We start from the raw sequence: 21,704 nt of genomic DNA, 5'->3' as shown, positions 1-21,704 counted from the left end.
TAGATTTTTATTAGTCTCTCAGATCCCTTATGGAAGAAAAAGGTGTTTAATTTTAATTATATAATTATTGTAGGTATTTATTTACTAAATAATGCCAAATTTAATAGCAAATATCATACCAGATATTTTTAAAGTTTAATGATATAAAAACTACACGGTAAAAGTATTTTATATTTTTCAAGACCAACCAATATACATTTAAGAAAATGTAGGCAAACTTTGAAAAAAGCCCCTCATTGTGAAAAATTTAAAGGATATTTTAGATAAGGCCCTTTACATAGGGGAATGGTCAAATAAGTGTTAAAAGTGGGTGGGGTAGGGTTACACTTTATACATATTAAAACATTTTGTTTAAAAACAATCATTTTGCTTTTTTATTTGTTACCTTAATGTAATTATTTGATTCTTAACATTGAGCAGAAAACATATTTCATAATGATGATATTATAGATTATTTAGAGTTTCCTCATTTCTGAAAAAAAGCTCTTCTAATGGCAAAGTTTTAGTTCAGTTTAAATTTTGTTTAAATTTTGCATACAGGTGACATTTAAGGCATATAACTGTCCTATGTTGTCAATTTTACAGTTCCTTATAGTGCCCATTAGGGGTGTTCTACCTTAAAACTCGATCAATATTTATTTTTCAAGACAAAAATCCCAACGATATATTTCTATTTTTTAACGATAACAGAAATACCTATGGAAGACTGAGTCAATTGTCGCCAATCCAAATTGAAGTATTCCATTTGTTTAAGATGACATCCTTTAGACAAAGGTCTTACCTTTGTTATCTATTTTCGTTATCAAACAGAAAAATAAAAATATAGGTTATATAATAGTCCCTTGCCTTAAATATTCATTTTAATATAAAACAACATTCATGACATCACTACATGTTTACATTTTGTCTTAATCATTTAGGAAAAAAGTAAACTATTCAAACGTTTCGTCTTTACTGCTGGTCGCATTCTGTTTCTTGGTGTTTGTTGCTGTTGTTTTTTACTCTAGTAATTGATGACATTCTTGGCATGCACCACATTCTTGGGGATCGGACTTTAAATGTCAAACGTTTCCAGCCTATATTAGGACGCCCAGAAGGGGAAACAGAAGAAAGGAAATTGCGCCTTCCGCCTTTCATAGAAATAAAGGATGCCAACATTCATAAAATTTCATTTGTCACCAGTTCAAGCAAAATGAAAGAAACCTTCCAACAAGAATTAATCAAAACGTACACACAAATAAAGTGGCCAACAGATATTGATCATAATGTACAATTACATTGTATGCTAACTCGAAATGATAAAAATTGCTTTAAAATAGCAAAAAGCTGGGGAAAACAAGCACATGCTGAATTCATGAGACTTTTGGATACGATTATCCTTCATCGCATTGCTATATTACAAGACATAAGACAAAAGGTAATGTCTTTTCTTCAAAATTTAATTGTTAAGGATTCAACCAATGTAGCGATTGTTAACAAAAAAGAGGAGCATCTTATTTTTGTTGTGGGAACTAAAACTGCAGCTGATGACCTGAAAGACGTCATAGAAAAGGGAATAAACAAGATAATAGATGCTGCGGAAAAGGAGAAGCAAACAGTCACAGAAATATTTTCAAATCTAGAGAACATTGAGACAAAGATGCTGATTTTCCAACACTTTTCAAAGGAGTTAGAAGACAAATTCGACGACTTAAATGTAGAAATCAAAACTGATAGAAACGAAATACATTTGAAAGGTCAGATAAATAATGTGAAGAGCGCACAGTTAGCTATCTATGATAGAAAGAGCAATTTCGAAGTTACAAAGATACGTGACATATCTAAACTGGCGTTAACGTTATTACAGTTAGAAAGCACACGTAACGCATTGCAATGTAAACTAGAGGCTAAATCAATTCGAGCGGTATGGGAACCTACTACAGATGGGATTGTTGTATGCTGCTACAAACCGTCTTCAATTGAAAAGGCAGTTGATATAATTCGTTCATTTATCTGTAATGAACAAATAGCAATCAAGAAAGGAACAGTTCCAGACCTAGAGACGGAAAAATGGAGAAAAAAAATTGAAGAAATTTATTCAAAACATCCTGGAAAAGTTATGATATCACTTGACGAAAACCAAGAAAAAATCCATATATGTACATTGGCTGACAAACATACATTAGTAAAAGAAGAAATTCAGCGTTTTTTAGAAGCCAACACGATTACTACTCAAATCATTTCAAATTCAAAAGAAATCAACAGGTTCTTGGAAAAGAATTGTAGAAAAGAAATCGAAGAAATTTATCTAAGGCATCAACAATATTATGTAAAGATTATACACTTGGATCAATTTAGAGGTCTCGAAGTTCAAGGTTTGCAGAAGGGCGTCCAAGATGCGATACAACAAATTAGGATTCTGATTAAAAGAATTAAGCATCATACCCACACGGTTACTAAACCCGGGATCGCAGAACATATATCGTCTCCTAAAGGAAAAGATAGCATCCATACGATTGAATACTCATTGGAATGTGTAATTGTTGTGGAAGGAGATATAGCTGATAAACAAATGACAGAAAAAGAACTTGGAACAAGATCGCATACAACTTTTCATGGGACGACTATTTATGTGTGGCAAGGAGACATGACAGAATTGGAAGTCGATGTCTTAGTCAATCCGTCAGATAAAAACTTAGCATCAACCGGTGGACTTGGAAAGGCAATCTTCACAAAAGGTACGGTAATTGGTTCATTTTAATATTATATATTTATGATCATCAAACATTTCTTAATCAGAAATTATAACATTTTGCGACCCCAACCTACACAAAAACAACATATTTTCATTTAAATTATCAAACTAAACAAAAAAATACACAGAGATTTTTGAATCAATGTAACAGGGAAAAATTGTTGTGAATAATCCTTTATTTATTTTTTAAGGTGGTCAAATGATAAGACATGACTGTAACGACTTTATCGGTAGATATGGAAGCTTGAAGGACGGTGAGGTTTTTATCAGCAGCGCAGGAGACTTAAAAGCTAAAAATGTCGTACACATCAAGAGCTCGCGCTGGGAAAATGGAACAAATATGGATAAGGAATTAGAATCAACAGTCTTTATGTGTCTTCAAAAGACAGCCAATTTACAGAACAAGTCCATTGCAATACCAGCTATTGGTTGCGGAGTGAATGGGTAAGTTTTAAAAATAAGGTTGAATCATAATTTATCTTGGAATGACAATTGAAAAAAGAAGTATGTCTTGAAAAATGTTTATTTTTAAAATTGTGTGAAATAGATATTATTTTAATTTATTTTAGTTTTCCTGTTGACATTTCAACCTCAAGCATTGTTAATGCATTAAAGCGGATATTGATGGAATATCAGGACAGTTCATTATGTGAAATATATCTATGCGATATGAACACAACAAATGTGGAGGGTTTTACTTGCGCATTACAAAAAGTATTTGGGATTACTAACGTCGTCTTGGATGATGGCGGAAAAATGGATACTAGCAGTCATGCATCCTTTCCGCAACAAATGGATGCTGGAATAAAGAGTGTATCAGGATCAATAATGCAAAGAAGTTATGGTATGGCAATGACTGGTACTCTCTTTTCTCATTGTGTTACATTTATATGTTTTATTTTTATATTGTGATTATCTTATTACTTAGATTTGTTTCCAATATGTACTCATTTCCCCATTTACGTCTAAAGAAATCATTTAATCAAACATGCAAATAAGATGTTAAGACATTCTCATACCGTTCAGAAATGGCTGTTTATTATGATGGTTATATCTATTTGCAGATGGAAATGGATTTTCAGAATCAATTTCGGGGCATCGTAAGGATGAAAGTGTTGTCATAGGCAATGTAGCTGTAACAGTAGTAAAAGGAGAAATAGCAAAACAAAAGGTATGTATATTCATGTGTATATTATTGAGTGGGCTTGAAAAATGTTGTAAATTACATTTTGAGTTTGTATTAATTGTTAAATATTTGTTTAGCTTATATCGCTCTTGAGTCTTTGAATCTTTTTACAGAATTTGTTTGTTAATAATCAAATAAGTTTATAAACTGATCCAGTCTTTATAGAAAAAAGAAACATGAATCTAATGTGAGAGTTGTGACCTTATGTTTAAGTTGTCTGCTTCTCAACCATATGATCATAGGCTACTTAAGTCTGACCATGTTTCTTCATATGACTCTAGTATTTGTTGGTTCCAGGAAGCGGACTCGAAAGTGATTAAATTTAAGTTGCAAAAACTTGTTAAGTAAAGTAGCACTCCTCCAGACTCATGCTAAATTTCATGAAAATTTTTGAAAATGTATTTAAAAGTAAAATATTATGAAGTGAACAAAGAAAGTAACTTACACATAGCAAACGGCACTTACATTCCACGTAAATTACCAAAAAGAGGTCAAATATACATAAATACCTATTACTGCGTTAGTAGCGCAGTAAAATTATAGAGATTGATACTGCAAAATCAGTCATTAATCGGATATTAATAATTTATAAAATTTTGAATCTTTTTAATGCATTTTCCTTAAGATTGATTTTTTCTTGAAATATTTTGGCTCATCTGGAGGCGTGCAGCTTTAAATCAATCATGATTTTCAAATACGTTGAATACTTTTTTTAATAACTGCGGCATTTTATAATATAAATAGATGCTTTGATTTGATACTGCGTAATAAAATATACCTGGTCGTTTTCATATCTGAAAACGTTTAAGCAATGTCGACAGTTTAACAGAAAAAAACTATTTGTATTTCAAATTTGACCCATCTATTGGTGGGTTATTGTTTTTGTTTTGTCCTCTCTATTTTTTCTGTATAACATAATGTCAAGCTGCTTGTCACAGGCAGGTAAAGAAATATGCAGCTTGATCTTGACCCTCGAAATTCCGACTTGCAGCTCTACCGACTGAACTTAACGGCTGTGTTCACAATTTCTCCCAAAAGAGTGAACAGTAATATGTGATGTAATTGAGTTAAATACTCAAACGGTTCCTAGTTGGTTGCCAAATTAAAAAGCTTCAGATATATATGCAGTCGGTCTGGGAAATGGAACACGCACCATGAGAATTTTATTTATTTTTGTTGTTTTTGAAAGGTATTTAAATATTTCGGACTTTTATATACTGGATTTAATTTATTATTTCAAACAGGCGGATGTAATTGTAAACACTACATCAAATAATTTAGATTTGAGAAACGGTGCTGTGTCTATGTCTCTATCAAAATCAGCCGGAAGGGCATTACAGGATGAAGTAACTGCTAAATTCCCAGATGGACTCGAAAATAAAACAATAGCTGTAACTGGTGGACACAAACTACATTGCAATTTTGTCTTTCACACGGCGTTGTCAAATTATAAGGACAATAATCCAAAGGAAAGTATAACAGTAAGTTGAATCAAGAACAATTTCGAATTTGTATTTGATCTTAAAAGAAAAAAAACGCCAATACATTGCATATCCTTTTAGCTGGTTTTAAAAAGCCTATCGTTTTACTACGTAAAAACTTATAAATCTGCTTTAAGCATTGTTAATTTATTTTAGAGTGGTAGACAAAACCGTTATTAGATACTTAATGAGTCTGTAGTATGTCTGATTGTGCTGACAAATTATGTCATATCGAGGGTTCTCATTTTGAAAGATCATCAAAATATGAAAGACCCAGCGTTCAGTAGGGGGTACCGGTAAATGAATATTGTTATCAGAATAAAATCGTGCTGTAAGAAATCGAATCACAATCTGAATTGATGTACGTAAACAGTTAAGAATTTCAAATCCTGCTCTCAATCAGCTTGTCAATTACCATTTTCTTTGTTCATATTCTATAACATAATATAAGAATGGCATATTATCAATAAATTTAACTAAAGAGAGCAATATTTTACAATTTTCTGTTCCAACCCTTTTAAATAATCTCCTCCTACATAATAAGTTCCAGACGTTTCATGATTTTTTACAGAGTCCGTCTTAGGTATATCTTTTAATAACGGAATTTGCAGACTCATGTCCATTTCTACACTTGTAGCGATGACCTTTCAGAACGGATGTATTTTTGTGTTTAAAAAAATAGGAAATGAGAATACGGTAGATATTTGAAAACGGTCACTCGTTTTTGTTTTGTTTTGTTTTTTTTTCTCGATAAGAAACAATTGCTTAAGCTCCTTTGTATGTAGGATTGTTGTCATCTAGAAAATAGAGGCCTTTCAAACTAATCGAAGGACGAAACATTTTCAGTAATTTACGGGCGCATTTTAATCGCTCCTTCATCTGGTCAGATGATAGGAATAGGAAATGAGTATCCATCTAGCAGTTATTCGCCTTATTTTTAAATGAATTTTTAGAATCGTATGAGTTGATACATTTTATATTCCTGCATTATGAGATATCTAGAAAGAATGAATATCTAGCATTTTTGTCAATAGGAAGCATGAATTTACCATAAATTATGTCAGTAGCTATTAGGGGGATGTCCATCAGATTTGAACGTTTCGTTTTTTTACTGTCATGTTTAATTCACTTGTGCCAATTTCTTTAAATATACATGTATCAACATCAAAACATCTGCATAAGATACTTAAGTGTTGCCATAAATGTTACAGATATGATTATAAACAAATTTGCAGATTTTTCTAGTCCTGATCGAGCTTTTATGTAAACCTGTATGTAAGCACTTTGTACCGAGATGTTACCATTCATATTTTACAGCAAGTAACTTGTGTAAAGTATGTTAAATGTTAATAAAATTCTTCATCGGTTTACTACATACACGACTTTAGAATCATTTGAAAGGAGATTCTTAGATGTATAGCATAGTGTACACATAAACAGGAATCATAAGCTTAATAAGGAAAAAATATTGAATTACATATTGATTCGTACAACAATTCTTCTATGAGAACTGTTAAAGTTAAAGTGGATTCGTGATTTTCGATACATCATTCGCAAGCATGATGTCTTGAGTCATGACACAATTTCAATAGAATTCTTAATATTGATAAATTATGACGTTTTGGGCGCCACAGACCGAGTTGTGAATGTTGTTTGCTTTTAAAACACCTGCCAGTCAAGGATGTTGGTTCTAATCCCGCCAGGGGTTTTGTAGTGAGGATGATATCCAGCCAGCTTAGTGGTTCTTATCATTTAAGTGCGACATAAAATCAAAAACTCAAAAGTGATCGTTAACTTGGAGCACAATATTATATGACAGACGAAAATGTAACAGTACGTGTGATATTTCAATTTCCAAATTTCACCGACATATGAATTGGAATTCAGTTGCCTCTTAATGAAAAACTTATTAAATTCTGCCTGTTCCTGAATTTTCAAACCTCATTAAACTAGAGACTTTTGGCTGAAATAATATCGCGATGTACAAGTACGTTTGTAAGAACAAATTTTTTTCTTTTACGCGTGTTTCCAATAACTTGTCAAACTCAATTATAATGAACCGATGTTCAAGCGAACTAATCAGACCGAAGAATTGTTATATGCTTTATCAGAGATTTCTTATATTCTAATGATCAAAAAAAGAGTATTTTTTATCCTAAAGAAATAAAAAGTAGCTAACAGGTATGAGTGAAAGAAGAAAACCTTTATTTACTTTTATCAAATGTACAAAATGTCCGTAGATCAACATTTCATTTGTAAGTCTAAGTTTGTTAAAACGCATTCTGAATATATAATTGAAAACATTTAAACAATAGAGCACAAATTCAGTCAAGCGATTTTTGTAACTTGTAGAACACCATTAGTATCCGGATTAAAACTATGTGTCATAAAAAGAATACATCTAATTAACTGTTTTAAATTTCATTCAGGGTCTCCATAAAGTCATAAGAGAATGTTTAGAGTGTGCGCAACAACACAATTGTCAAAGTATTGCCTTGCCGGCATTTGGAACGGGTAATTTGGGATATCCGCGAGATGTTGTCGCCGAAGAAATGTTCAATGCGGTAATACAATTTCAAAATGATAACTCCAACACCAGTGTACAAGACGTGCGGTTTGTTATTTATCAAAATGACACTCAAACTTTACAGGTCAGACATCTAGATACATATATTTTTGAAATCTTATTTTACTTAACACATTTGTTAATTTTTATTATTACCCCTCACTTTTCTCGTAATGTTAATTTTCCATAGGCCTCTGGGAGTTATTCTTACTGTTAAACCAAGTGTACCACGTGGCTAAGAATTTTGTACTGTTACATTGGTGACAGTACTTTTTAACATTATAAAATCTGGTCACGTGGTCTATTTTATAAAGAAAATGATATTAAATGGCCGCCATTTTTTCTCGATTAATTCTTATTTTTGGAGTTCACCAGGATAGGCACCACCTGAGTAAATATGACACCCATTAATTTTAGTTGTTTGCACCCTGGAGTGCTTTTCGCGTATACAATATCTTTTGGTTGAAAAGTCAAAAAGTAAACATCCGTTTTCAACGGAAGTAATTGCAATGTGAATAATTATGTTCCAAACTGGAACATGCAGACGATTAAAGCATGCAACGAAGGATTATTTAACAATTTTAATCAGAAAATCATAATATATATGGTGGACAGACATCGTCGTTATTTTGTAAATGCACTTTGTCAAAAACCATGCGAAGAATATTCTGGATACAGAAGGATCAGATTTCACAGATCATAACCGTATAAATGGGTTAGTGTTTTGTTATCTAAATAAATCACAGCTTATTGTATGTTTATGACTGGTAGATATCATCACTTGCTTAAAGAACAAAACTTCTACTTATCTACTTCTCAAGTAGGCCTACAGTACACTTAAAACTTAAAAGAACTCCACTGAGGTTTATAAGCCTAAAAACATAAAATTTTAATTTTTCACATAGATAAACATGAGCACTTAAAACAGAAATATAAATAAAATATAACCAAGAAATATACAAGAAATACATTGTAAAATCATAACTTCCATGCAACAATTATATTTTTTTGCCGTTTTTTTTGGGGGGGGGGGGGTGCGTTTTTTTTAAGGGATCCTGTTTTTGCTGTATTTTATTTACCAAAGCAAAGAATTGGTTAAATTTAAGAATATAAAAGATATAAGTTATTTTCTTTACTTAGGCATTTAAAGCGAACGAGGCCAGGGTGAATGATAAACTGCATTCAGCATCAATTGCAGGGAAAACAGGTAATCGGATTTATTTGATTCTTTTTAGCTAGTTACATAAAGCTATAATTTCAAATGTTTTGGTCAATATATCTTATAAGAAATTATTTCGCATAAATTTCATTATCTCTTTTTATATATCTTAAAATTTCTTCAGATGTATTGACTAGGTGATACATTTTCTGTATAATTTAAAATGAAAAGCTTATTTCAAAGTTATTAATGTATAATGTTGTATATTATTGTAGTATCTTTATCTTTAATACTAGGGCATACTGATAACACTATTGGATATGACATCCTACATGCAATTCCAAGCGGCACCAATCAACAAACAAGTGGAAACTTTACATTTGATAGCGTCAATGTCATGGTCAAACATGGAGATATAACACAAGAAAATACAGATTGTATCGTGAACAGTACTAATATAGACTTGAACTTAATGATAGGTACATCTTCATAGACAATTATTCAATGAGACACTTTTAGAATGTTCAATTCGGTTGACACTAAATATAACGTTTTTAAGAAGTTCATAATCACGTATGATAAATAATTTCAGAAATTAATATGATTTCAAAAATACTTTCCAGGTAAAGTGTCACAGAAATTGATGGACAAAGGAGGAAACGCATTACAAGAAGAAATAGAAAATCACAGTACTGTAATATTTGATTGTCTCCGCTTATAATTATACATAGTTTTTAAAACTAAGACATTCGTTTATTATGTACAATCTGTTAGATTAAACAAACGCTTTGCTTAGCTTCCGACCTTTATTATTAATGTTTAATGAAATAACTAAACAGCAATAAAAACGTTGTCAAATAATACCAAAATGTTCCATTTATAACATATACATAGCTTATGAGTAAAGAAAATATATAGTGTAAAATAATATAAATCAACACCTGTGGACAGGTGCATAATGAAATATAATCAAATTTAATAAAGTAAACCTTGATATGAGAAAAAAAACATTATATACCTACTCTAGCTCAAAGTTGTAGACAAAGTTATATATTGTACAAACCTTTTGCATTCATTCTATAATGACATCAGGTGTATAGCATATGAATCCAGTACAATTCTTAATAAAGAGTAATATAATCAGCGAAAGATAAATGTGTCATCAATTTTAAATCATTCATTCATTCAACGATTGCTTTTATTAAAATTTGTATCGACATTGGTAGAAAACAAATGATCGAAAACTTTAAATAGTGTTGAGTTGTAAGGAAGTAGTAGTGGGGTTTTTTTGCTCACGAAAGTATTGTAATGTTAACAGTTTAATTAATTGTTCTACGAAATAATGTTTATAGCTAGTCACATCTAATATATTTAAACAGCAGTATGTTGATCAAATGAAGCGGCAATTGTCTAGTGTCATTTTGAGATTTGATATCAATAATTTTCCGATCCTATGTTGTTGGGTGTTTTTTCTAAGTAACTCTTATGAGAAAAGTAGTTAATAAATGTCAAAATGTTATTCCATCATCATTCGTTACTAAGATCACTCTTGGATAAATGTTCAGTTAATTATTAGAATAACATTGCCATAGCTCAATGTTTCATCATTTAAGTATTTGGAAAGTGTTTAAAAATCAAACATGATTATTTTTTATTTTTTCACTTACAGTTATAACAAATATTGAATTTAATTGAATTTACAAAACCCTGTTTACAAATAAATTTTATTATAAATATAGAATCTGAAATGAAAAGAAGCAAAATAGTAACGACATTGGCACCAGGTTTGCCTTGCAAACATATCATTCATGTTGTGCCTGACTCAAAAGACGTTGCAGCAACTGTGAAGAAGTGCTTAAAGGAAGCTGAAAACGAAAAAATGAACAGCATTGCAATGCCTGTTTTTGGAACTGGCAAGATATATGCAGGTATAATTTTCAATGAATCGATTTAATATCTACGGCGCTTTATTTGGGTATTATTATACAATAAATAATACATACTAAAACATTGATGATCATCTCCTATGAATTATTACAGTTTAAGATTCACATAGCTTTAAGATTGCTCTCGCTGCCTCTACATTCAAGGAATTTTTATCATCAAATCTTAGTGTTAAGTGTTGTCTTGCAGCTGCAAAGAGTTGTACATTATTTCAACTCATTATAGAGGTATTTTTTCTGATAATTCCGGATTATGAATTCAAATACTGTAAGTGTTAAAGATTGAAAACCGTTTAGCCGGTGCGACATGATGTGAGGGATTTTGCACCTTTCAGTTTCTTTCATGAACAGACAAAATTTAGTCGAGTCTGCAATTTTCATATTTTAGTTCTCATCATTGCTCTTCTTTTTCTCCAGATTTATTATGTTTATAATTATTTTCTTTGCTTCCATGTCAGTGACACATTTGTATGTAAGCTAAAAATAACTTATTCTCATGAAAATTTCTCCAAACTTTTATATAAAGTGTAGTTCTATCATCCTTTTTTCTTTATAAAGGTTCGAAAACAGTTGATCCAGGCACTGTTATAGATGTAGCTAAAAATATGTTTAAAGCAATAAGAGAAATTTCTAAATCTCAACCAAGATACATAAAAGAAGTCAGATTGGTCATCTTCCAAACTGAATTGTTACCTGAATTCTTAAAAGCAGCAGAGGATGTCGCTGATTCTAATAGCTGGTATGGGAACATCTGGAAAGGAGTAAAAAGTAAAATGGATATATGTTCACGTGTATTTTAGAAAAACTAATTTTTACAACTCCTTTTTACATGTCATGAGAGAGAGAGAGAGAGAGAGAGAGAGAGAGAGAGGGAGAGAGAGAGAGAGAGAGAGAGAGAGAGAGAGAGAGAGAGCGTGCGTGCGTGCGTGTATATACTGAAATTTATGTTTCATTTTATGAGTTTTGTCATAGGAGCTCTGCTCGACGTATCATTTATCAAAATCATAATTAGTTTAATCCTCCAAATTATATGCCTTATATAACACTGTTGCAGATTTTAAGTAATGAGACAGTAAAATACAAATGTCAATTGTTTTGTCACACTAGAAAATAGTTTCACCAAATCAAAGATTGAGTCATATCCAGATAGCCGTTTTGAAATAATGTAAATTTTAATACATAATTCTATAGTTTATTACTCAAATAGAAGTAACTGAATTATTTTTAGATCACCTAAGATAATAGTTCCACACTTAGTCTAGTAAAGAAATGCAGTGTCGTGAATATTGGATTTTATAGATTGGTCTCGTGTCTATGTTTTCTATTAAATTTCTTTACTCTTATTAAGGCTATGTATGTCCTTGAAGAATTAATTGAAACTTTTCGGTCATTGTTAGGATTTGAACAATCTGTCTAAATTCTTTTTAATTTAGTTAAATTTGGCGTAAGTTTTAACGTTAAAAAATCCTTTGATAAATTCATTAAATCGCTACTAGTAAATGAACCGTGTCTGTGATAAAAATATTTAGTAGATCTTTTGCCGATTATCATTGAGTTTTTATTTAATCAACCAGGAAATATGGAACCCTTTTATATCAAAATGTTTTGGCTTTTATTTTATATGTCAAAACTCTTATGAACTTCAGTTTGTATTTTTCATGGAGATCCTTATATGCCATATTTCTATGATGATGCTATGTTGATATCATTGTTCCGCTCTGTATCTTTTGAACCGATATAAATAAATAAAAACTTTTTGGAAGAAATATTACTTGTATTAAGACGGTGTGTGTGTGTGTGTGTGTGTGTGTGTGTGTGTGTGTGTGTGTGTGTGTGTGTGTGTGTGTGTGTGTGTGTGTGTGTTACCTCCCTTTATATCACAAAATCTTTTTATTTAAACTTAATACTTTTAGATTTTTTTATAGATAAAAATAATTCAGGAATTTTAGATTTAAATGATGTAATTATTTTGAAATAAGACAATCTTATTAATTGAAACAGATGTTACTTGAAATATGTAAATTCACAAAATAATAATAAGCTGTAAATGATGCATATAAAATATCACTTGTTTAAATCATTTCATCTAAACTTCCGACATGAATGATATAGTATAGAGCGCATCGTTGGCACAACCTAATTGGCGTCTATTGTATGAAATGAATAAAAAGAAACATAATTTAATACAACGTTCGTCTTCACTAAGCTTATTCACTGTGTTACAAGGCCGAAGCAATTTCTTTCTTTCAGATGCACTCGGTATGTCAGGACCTAGTCATGAAAATAGTGACACGACATTTAAAACAAGACCCGATTACAACTCTGTTTCATTCATCATAATTGCAATGAAAGACGAAGTGATAAGAAAGGCTATCAAAAAGCTTGACAGTTCTCTAGAAAAAGAAATGCATACAAAAATCATCGATGACCATACCATTTGTCAACTTGAAGACATACAGGTATCACAAGCATAAATTCGACAACTACATGTAAAAGTCGATTCGATCAGTCAGATGTAATGAATTTAAGCGATATTAACTGTAACACGCTAAACTGAAAGAAATCAGCGTTCATTCCTTTTTTTAATTTTAGTATTGTTATATTTAAATGTGAACTCAAATCCATAGAGAAAATCATAGAAGTATTTATTTACATTTTAAAACATGTATGTTAAAAAAACTTTATTTATTACAATAATGTTATGTTAGGTCGATGAAATGCATGGAATTGCTCAACAATGTCATGTTCAAATGACCATGGATAAAAATAAAGCAACAATAAAGCTTGCAGGAATAGTAACAAATGTTATGAATGCTTCTGACAAGATTAGCACGTAAGGAATAATGATTATTTATTCAAATAATTGAAATGTTATTAAAATAAGTTTCGAGCAAAAATAAGTAAACACAGATGAAATTAGATATATATTTTCCGTCAATTACAGACATCCAAGACAACATGTTTATTAAATTAAAATTTCTAGCCAAAATTCTAAATTTGTTTGACGATATATTATTTCAAGTTTACAAAACTTACATTGTACAATAAACTTTCCGGGTAATATAATGTTTACAAATTTATGAAGATAAAATGATTCCGGTTTCTTCATGTAGTTTATCTTAAAACGTGCAGAAAATGTAAGTAAATGTTAATTATAATTGTTACAGCTCGTCCACAACGACGAATACATTACTTTATATGTCTTATGTTTGCTAATATAAATGTTAGATATTTTTTCATAAAACATGACAACAATTTTGGAAGCCAATTTGACATTGGAAATTAGATTTCTATATGTTAATTATTGTGTATAAGTACTCTCATTTTTCATATAAGGTTGCTGAGGGATGCGGAACGGATGGAGTTTTTAAAAAACATTGCACAGTGGTTTTATATTGAAGTTTCACAAACTGGTGAACAAGTTCTACCTTATGGAAAGGACATAAATATGATAATAGAAAATGCGTACAAACGTCAAAGAAGTACGGTTGAATATAGGTATGTATTTTTGGCATTTAAAAAACGTTGTAGGTTTTCCATATAGTACTCTTATTTATGTTATTATAACTCGATATATCCTTCAATGTAGAACTCTCATAGGAAAATGGTGTGTCCTGATTGAATATCTTCTATGTTATATTCTCCTGGGTATACTTTTTTTATCATCCATTTCTTATATCACCCTGGGACACATAACTTATAACATAATTCCATATTTTGAGTAAGCATTATTTTAAGTTAAATAGTCTTTGTAATAGTATGTTTTTGGGTGAAAGGGAGATAAAACCTACATACCTCTGTATTCAATGGTGTACTAGTTAATTCCCTTCGACTTATTTTTCTATTTAGTCAATATTAAGCGTTTGTTGATTATAATCGTAGCAAAAGACAATTTGACACCGTATTTGCCACCGACAGCCATGTGTAATTTATATATTAGTACATGTCAATTAAGCTCTACACACACAAATATAGTGCTTCAAATGTCAAATTTGTTTATTATCAGAAACAATCAATCACTTATAAGCTTAAAGGCCCATCAAGTCACAGAGTTTTTCCTTTCAAAAATGCTTATTATAACAGTGCACTGTTAATGTTCAAAAATTGATACTCGTTAAAAATATACATGTAAATGAATTGTTTTTGTTTACTTTTTATTTTGAGATCAAAATTTAAGTAATAACGTTTAAGTAGATCCTCTTTTTGTATTGAGGTCCAACCAAAGTTTGTTTACATTTTTGTACTTTTGTAGATATCTTATCAAAATCGCTACATACTCTCGTAATAAGCATACATGTGCTGTAGGTACATAATTTATATACTATATTGCACATATTTACTTTTTCTGGAGGGGTAAAATAAAAGTAATTTCTGATGCTTAATGTGCCGTAAACCTACCATTTTTATTTTCCTTTTTTGCATTAAAGGTGAATTTATATATACAAATGACTTTAAAGTAGGATTTGCTTAAATTTGCAAACAAAACGTGACATTATAAACTTCTAAGAAATAATTATTTTTCTTATATATGTGTTTCTTTTAAATTTATTCAGAGGTTATTTATGAACCTGTATCGGAATATTCTCCTCTCAATGATAATTTGTCTATGTAAATAAATTTAAAAATTAAACGTTCGCAAAAGTTTCTCCCAGGCTAATGCTTACTATTTATTTTTCTCATATTATGTAATCTTATTATTTCACTCAGATTCCACCAGTTTAAAAGATATGTGATATTTGCATATTGTAGTTTAAGCAAAACAGTACTGATGCTGATTTCTTTTCAATTTCTTAGCGTAGGCGATTCTGACTTTATTCTTGACTTTGCGTCAATGGAAGAATATCCTGAAAATAACATCTCAGATAAAGTGAAAGTCATCAGGAGGGATCTTGTTAAGGGTAACTTGTCCTTATTTCTTTACGCTTAGATAGGAGTTGAATATTGAAACCTGACTTGAAATCAGTTCGTGTGATAAGTTTATACAGAAAGTTTACTATGAACAATTTAAAAATGTTACACGAAAGACGCAAATGCAGAAGATGTGATCACATCCCACGTTTGATTTGAATTGATGGTCACAAGATATATGCAATTAATGGCATCATTTTCACTTTGATATAAGATCAAATGACGCGGTCGTCAGAGGTTGTAAATTAACGAACTCGAGCAATATGTGTAAACATTCGTCACACTATTCTTGATTAAAATCTAATTTCATTTCTTCGTTTTCACGAATAATAATGAAAACAATTCTAAGGCATATGGTGAAATACAATGCCTGTGCTTTCCATTAGGTATAAATCGAATCATATGCGTTTAAACTTATTTGATAGATATAACTACTTGTTTTCTTGTTTTACCTACAATTTTTAGCAAATCGATGACATTGTCAATGAATTACAAAATGTTACGTTATCATGCTAGTATCATCTACATGATTAACAGGGTTAGGGCGTCTCGGTCTAGATGCTTCAAACCACATGCCTCTGACTGCCGTGGTATCGAAGGGACTTTCGATTCCTTCAGGAATCCACCAAGTTAGCTTATGGGACGTCGGTGGTTCTACTCAGATGGCAGTTTGTGCCTTAAATATTGTACGGACTGGAAACTTAAAATCGTTCTGAAAAAGCTGAAAATACCATTACAGTTTTAGTGCGAGGAAAAGCCAACCCAAAGGATTTTTCAAATTAGTATAACTTCCAGACTTTATTTATTCCAAATTGTTATTATTGTAAATAAGTTCAGTTGCATACTATCATTTTGGTCGCATACTATCATTTGGGGAAAATTATCCTTTGAAATAATGTTGTTGTTTGCTAAAATCGAAAATAAAACTTTGGAGTGTCTATTAAATCTTCTAGGTGGATCATTTGAACTCCCTGCAACCTGGGATGATATGAAGGGGGGGAATTTACGAGTTGTGAATTTGACTTCGGGCAGTACTGAGTATACAGCAATCGAAAAACAATTCAAAGATTCTGCTGGCCAGTACAAAGACACAAGTGGTCAATGCCAGGACTGGGTGGTGGAAAAGGTAAAATTATATTGCAACGATTTGTCGAAGTTTGTTTCTTTCTTGCGAGACATGTCAATATTAAGTGTTGCTAACATGTCATGTGTTAGCTAAATAAGCTATCAAATATTCATTTTTTGCACCTTGTGAAAGTTAGCAGATCTGTTTCAGAAAATATTGAAGTTGAATTATAAATATAATTTTCCTTTGAATTTTGTACTTATTTTTAAGATTGAACGTGTGCAAAACAAAGTTCTTTGGGAACAGTACCAATCTAAGAAAAAACAACTTGAAAAGCAAAACCCGTCTGGTACCATTAATGAAAGGGAGCTTTGGCATGGAACCAGCGCTGAGCCTGTCGACAGCATCAATGCACATGGTTTTAACAGGAGCTTTTGTGGCAAAAATGGTAAGAAAGAAGTGTTTTCTCTACGCGTATTAAATTGAAAGAATGTTTTGATCAGAATATACCAGTTTAATAAGTTACATATCAGTTGTCTAGACTGTTTGGTATGATGTATGCTCAAATTCTTCCTAATGTAATATAAAATATTTCCATTTTTTGTGAAATATATCATATGTTTAAGCTACATTGTATGCCCCTGTACTGGTATTGGTATGATGCTGTCCGTTTTGCATTAGATTATAGGAAAAGTCAGGTTTAATCTCAGATTGTATAGGCTATGGTGGAAGTAATCATTTACTTCAGTGACTGGGGTTATATTATTTCAAGCTGAGCAAATAAAGTATATTGTATTGTCTATATCGATTTTTTAGTTTCACTGATACTGTTACATCAGGGATTGAAACATCTCCCGTCTATTTTATTAAACTTTTTAAATTATAACTTAATATTATTTTGTAGCAACCGTATTCGGTGACGGTGTTTACTTTGCAATAGATGCAAAGTACTCATGCCAAGACACATACTCGAAGCCAGACACTAGCAGAATAAAAAGAATGTACCTATGCAAAGTGTTGACTGGAGTATATGCAAAAGGTGAACGGGGAATGAGAGTCCCACCTTCGAATCCCAATGGAGGACCACATGCACTTTACGACTCCGTTACTAACGACACGAACAAACCACATATGTTCATCATATTTCACGATACTCAAGCTTGTCCCGAGTATCTCATTTACTTTAAATAATAATTATATATTATTAGTTTAAGAATTCATATATGATTATAATTAAAATTAAGTTTAAAATATAATTATAACTGGTATATGGGAATAATGACGGAAGAAATACATTTGTCCTAGAAATCGAAATGAGGTATGATGTGGAATAAGTTATTAATTGACGTTATTTGTGTAATATTAAATATCCAATGTGTTTACTTTAAATGTTTTTCTTTTAGTTATTTACATTCGAATTTTTGCTGGAAAGTTCTATCTTACGTAAGTTTTGCAACTGTAATAAGAAATAGTTCAATGACTGTATCTAACAAAATATACTGCAACTGCAATCAGGAATAGTTCAATGAACATATATCATATCGGAAAACAGAATACAACCTGCTGTTACAATACAGTTTTAAACACATGTTATTTTTTCCCTTATTCAACTTGCAATTAATGTGTACATTTAGCAGAACTGAACAATCATTTTCTTTCAATGTTTATTATGAAATATTTTACTGATTACAAACGGTTTGATATAGCTTAACAATATTTAAGAATGTCGTTTTTGTCTTTTATAATCTTTTATCATGATTTATTTGATTTGATTATTGATTTTATGTTGAGTGTTTTTTTTTTGTTGTTGTTTTTTTTTGTTGTTTTTTTTTTGTTAATGATTTTGATATGATATCACGTAGGGCACTCTATGATACCGCATCATTATTTTTATTATTAATTGATTATTTATTTTATTAAAATGTGTACTATTCAAATATGTCTGGAAAAGGTAAACATGGAAATTTTAAATATCACGTTGTAAAAGATAAGTTCAAAGTTTTATGAAAACGTTTATAATATGAAAATTGAAAGTTTGTTTAACATATTAATAAGTTACCTAAATAATGTAATTCAATATTGGTTGTAAATAAGAGATATGATCAATACGTGATATTTATATAACAAGTTGATTATTGTTTTGTAATCGATATACAAACAATTTGAGTATAAGTATCTACGATTGGCATGCATATGTTTTGAGGAGATGTTTTGTTAGAAAGCTCGCATATGTATTATACGCGGCATCTTCATAAAAATGTTTTTTTAAATAATATGCTGATGCTATTGTTCTTTATAATATTATTTACTCACTTGTTAATTGTTTTACCTATCGACTGATATGAATATATTTGTTTTGTTTTTAGTTTGATGTTCTTGTAATATTTTGGCTTATCAAAGGGTGTACAGCTTTAAAAAAAGTGTAAAAGGTTGTCTCATTCTTTACGTAGTAAGTTGTAAATTATTGATGCTTTTCTGATAAAATAGGTGCTGCTTTGTTTCTCTTGTGTTTCAGATATCTTTGCGATTTGAAAAACAACAACAATAAACAATTACATATAATCTTCCGCAAGGATTCTAAACCTTTTAATGCATATATTCATATTTATTTTAATAATTTGACTAGTACTAACTACAATGTACCATTTTCTACTACATTTAAACATAAGTTTTATATTTAATAAGATTCACTGACCTTTTGTTATGTTTATTGATTGGCGATAAATGATTATTCTTACTCAGTATAAAATATAAACATTTAATTTAAATGAGTGCTAATTTATTTTTTGTTTGTATGTTAACGGAAATGTAACTATAAAATTGTGCGATTAAAAATGCTTTTCAATAAACAAAGTGACATCTTCCAAGTTAAGAACATAAAATTTTTAGAAAACAAAATGTTAAAATCAATTTGCTTTTTATATATTGTTAAAACTGTGTGCTTATATTATTATGATATCACAGTGCAATAGCTGGTAGAAAAATTTTTAGAAATAAGTAATACTCTACAGAAAATATAAAATTGTTTACAATCAGATTGATCTTGTTTTGTAAGCGTTACAATTCATTTCACTATTTTTAAGACATTATCAGATAATTATAATCAGATTATTATATAAATTATACATATCTTTAATTGTTATTTTTACTTGCCGTTATCTCAATAATTTTATAATAAAGGAATTATGATCCGTACAATACGGTGAAATCAAGTAAATCCAACAATTACTTTATTAACATTTATTCATATAAGATTAAAAAAAGCAACCTAGAAATTGTATTTGATACAATATTTTGTGTATTGTATTTCTGAAAACATGTATGTAAACTATTGATCACTGATTATAAAAAAGTACATAGTCAAACTTCAAACAATTTCTTCTTGTATTTTGTATGAAAGTTTCAATGTGACTTTTTGAAGTGTAATTTTTGTTATTGAAATGAAAAATCAAACGCATTAATGCTAAGGTGATCTAAGAATAAACATCGCCAAGGTGGATAAATATTAGGTATATGTAGCTATATCGTATTAATCAGATAATAAATCTTTTGAAAAACATTTGTGTTTGCGTATTTGATGAGGTGTATTAGAGTTATCATGGATAATTACGATTAGACATTTTTTTACAAAGCTACTTATATAAGACCATAATTCAAAGAAAAAGTACAAACGAATTTCGTCAGGCACACTTACAAGATCTAACTCAGTCGAAATAAACTCATTCTGCGAAAACGAATATCCTATATAATATCTTAAATATTATCAATATTTCATCAGTATAATCTTTAAAAAAAAACATTGGATACAATGTGAAGTTGATGTTGTTAATTGCTCAAAAACGTCTGGCAGAATGACCTGTAAACGTTATAAACCGTTTATTGCAACTTATTGAGAAAAACAGTGACAAATGTTGTCTAGAATCTGATATCAAAAGACATTATTTTACACTATACGTAAAAATTGCGAGCATATTCCTTACTAGAATAACTACAAACACAATTGTAGCAAGACACATATATAACTATCATAAGAACGTGCTGGATTATAAATTAAAAATATTATAAGCCTAACTGTTTCGTGTCCGCTTAATTTCTGTCTGTGTAAAGGAGTGGCAACATAGCCGTCTAACTCTTCTAACGAACGACTGAGCATGAAGTTAGGATGCAAGAAATGGTCGGTGTTTTCGGATGTGTAAAGCAAAATAAATGTCATGGAATGTTATTTCATTATAATGCAAATTCCGTATTTCATCAAAGCGGAGAAACATTGAAAATCTTAAAAGAATTATACGCAAATTTCTAAAGATTCATACATCAGGTACTCTCTCTATCTGCAACACATTTCAATTAAAAGATCCTTAGTTACTGCTTGTTTTTATTCGCATGTCTAGGAAAAGTATGTTTAGTTGTTTCAGCTAAGTTTTTACAAAATGATTTTCTCTGTGATCTTGAATAATGCTTTAAGAATGCGCCACTTATATTTGAGGATATCACGTTGTTAGAACGACCATAAGTATGCCAAGCCAAGTAGATAAAATAACACTACCACCTTTAGACGTAATGAATGTTTTCCATTTCATATCTATGAAAAATATTTATTTACAGTAGTGTCACTTCGAGTGTTATACCATGCATTTGGGAGAAATGCAAGGTTTATCGAA

At 30.4% G+C, this 21,704-nt stretch overlaps 1 protein-coding gene across 1 annotated transcript; it reads left to right on the top strand.

Annotated features, from left to right (window-relative positions):
* Nucleotides 1–810: 810 nt before the first annotated feature.
* On the top strand, nt 811–20,602 carry LOC132724135 (protein mono-ADP-ribosyltransferase PARP14-like). The gene is made up of 18 exons (XM_060708951.1): nt 811–2,717; nt 2,926–3,178; nt 3,304–3,578; nt 3,799–3,905; nt 5,165–5,401; nt 7,831–8,052; nt 9,108–9,174; nt 9,423–9,605; nt 9,750–9,815; nt 10,866–11,054; nt 11,628–11,837; nt 13,320–13,528; nt 13,778–13,902; nt 14,406–14,567; nt 15,864–15,967; nt 16,931–17,103; nt 17,314–17,491; nt 17,948–20,602. The coding sequence occupies exons 1-18, from the start codon at nt 1,028–1,030 to the stop codon at nt 18,232–18,234; spliced, it is 4,737 nt and encodes a 1,578-aa protein (XP_060564934.1). The 5' UTR covers nt 811–1,027; the 3' UTR covers nt 18,235–20,602.
* Nucleotides 20,603–21,704: the final 1,102 nt, after the last annotated feature.

Source organism: Ruditapes philippinarum, unplaced genomic scaffold (genome assembly GCF_026571515.1).
Source record: "Ruditapes philippinarum isolate M1 unplaced genomic scaffold, ASM2657151v2 ctg1222_1_1_1_1, whole genome shotgun sequence".
Classification (NCBI taxonomy): domain Eukaryota; kingdom Metazoa; phylum Mollusca; class Bivalvia; order Venerida; family Veneridae; genus Ruditapes; species Ruditapes philippinarum.
This window is presented reverse-complemented; position numbering and strand designations above follow the sequence as displayed.

Coding starts and splice junctions, on each gene's coding strand:
- LOC132724135 (XM_060708951.1), top strand. CDS start 1,028: ATGCACCACATTCTTGGGGATCGGACTTTAAATGTCAAACGTTTCCAG. Junction 8,053..9,107: donor ATGACACTCAAACTTTACAG/GTCAGACATCTA, acceptor TTCTTTACTTAG/GCATTTAAAGCGAACGAGGC. Junction 17,104..17,313: donor AGGACTGGGTGGTGGAAAAG/GTAAAATTATAT, acceptor CTTATTTTTAAG/ATTGAACGTGTGCAAAACAA.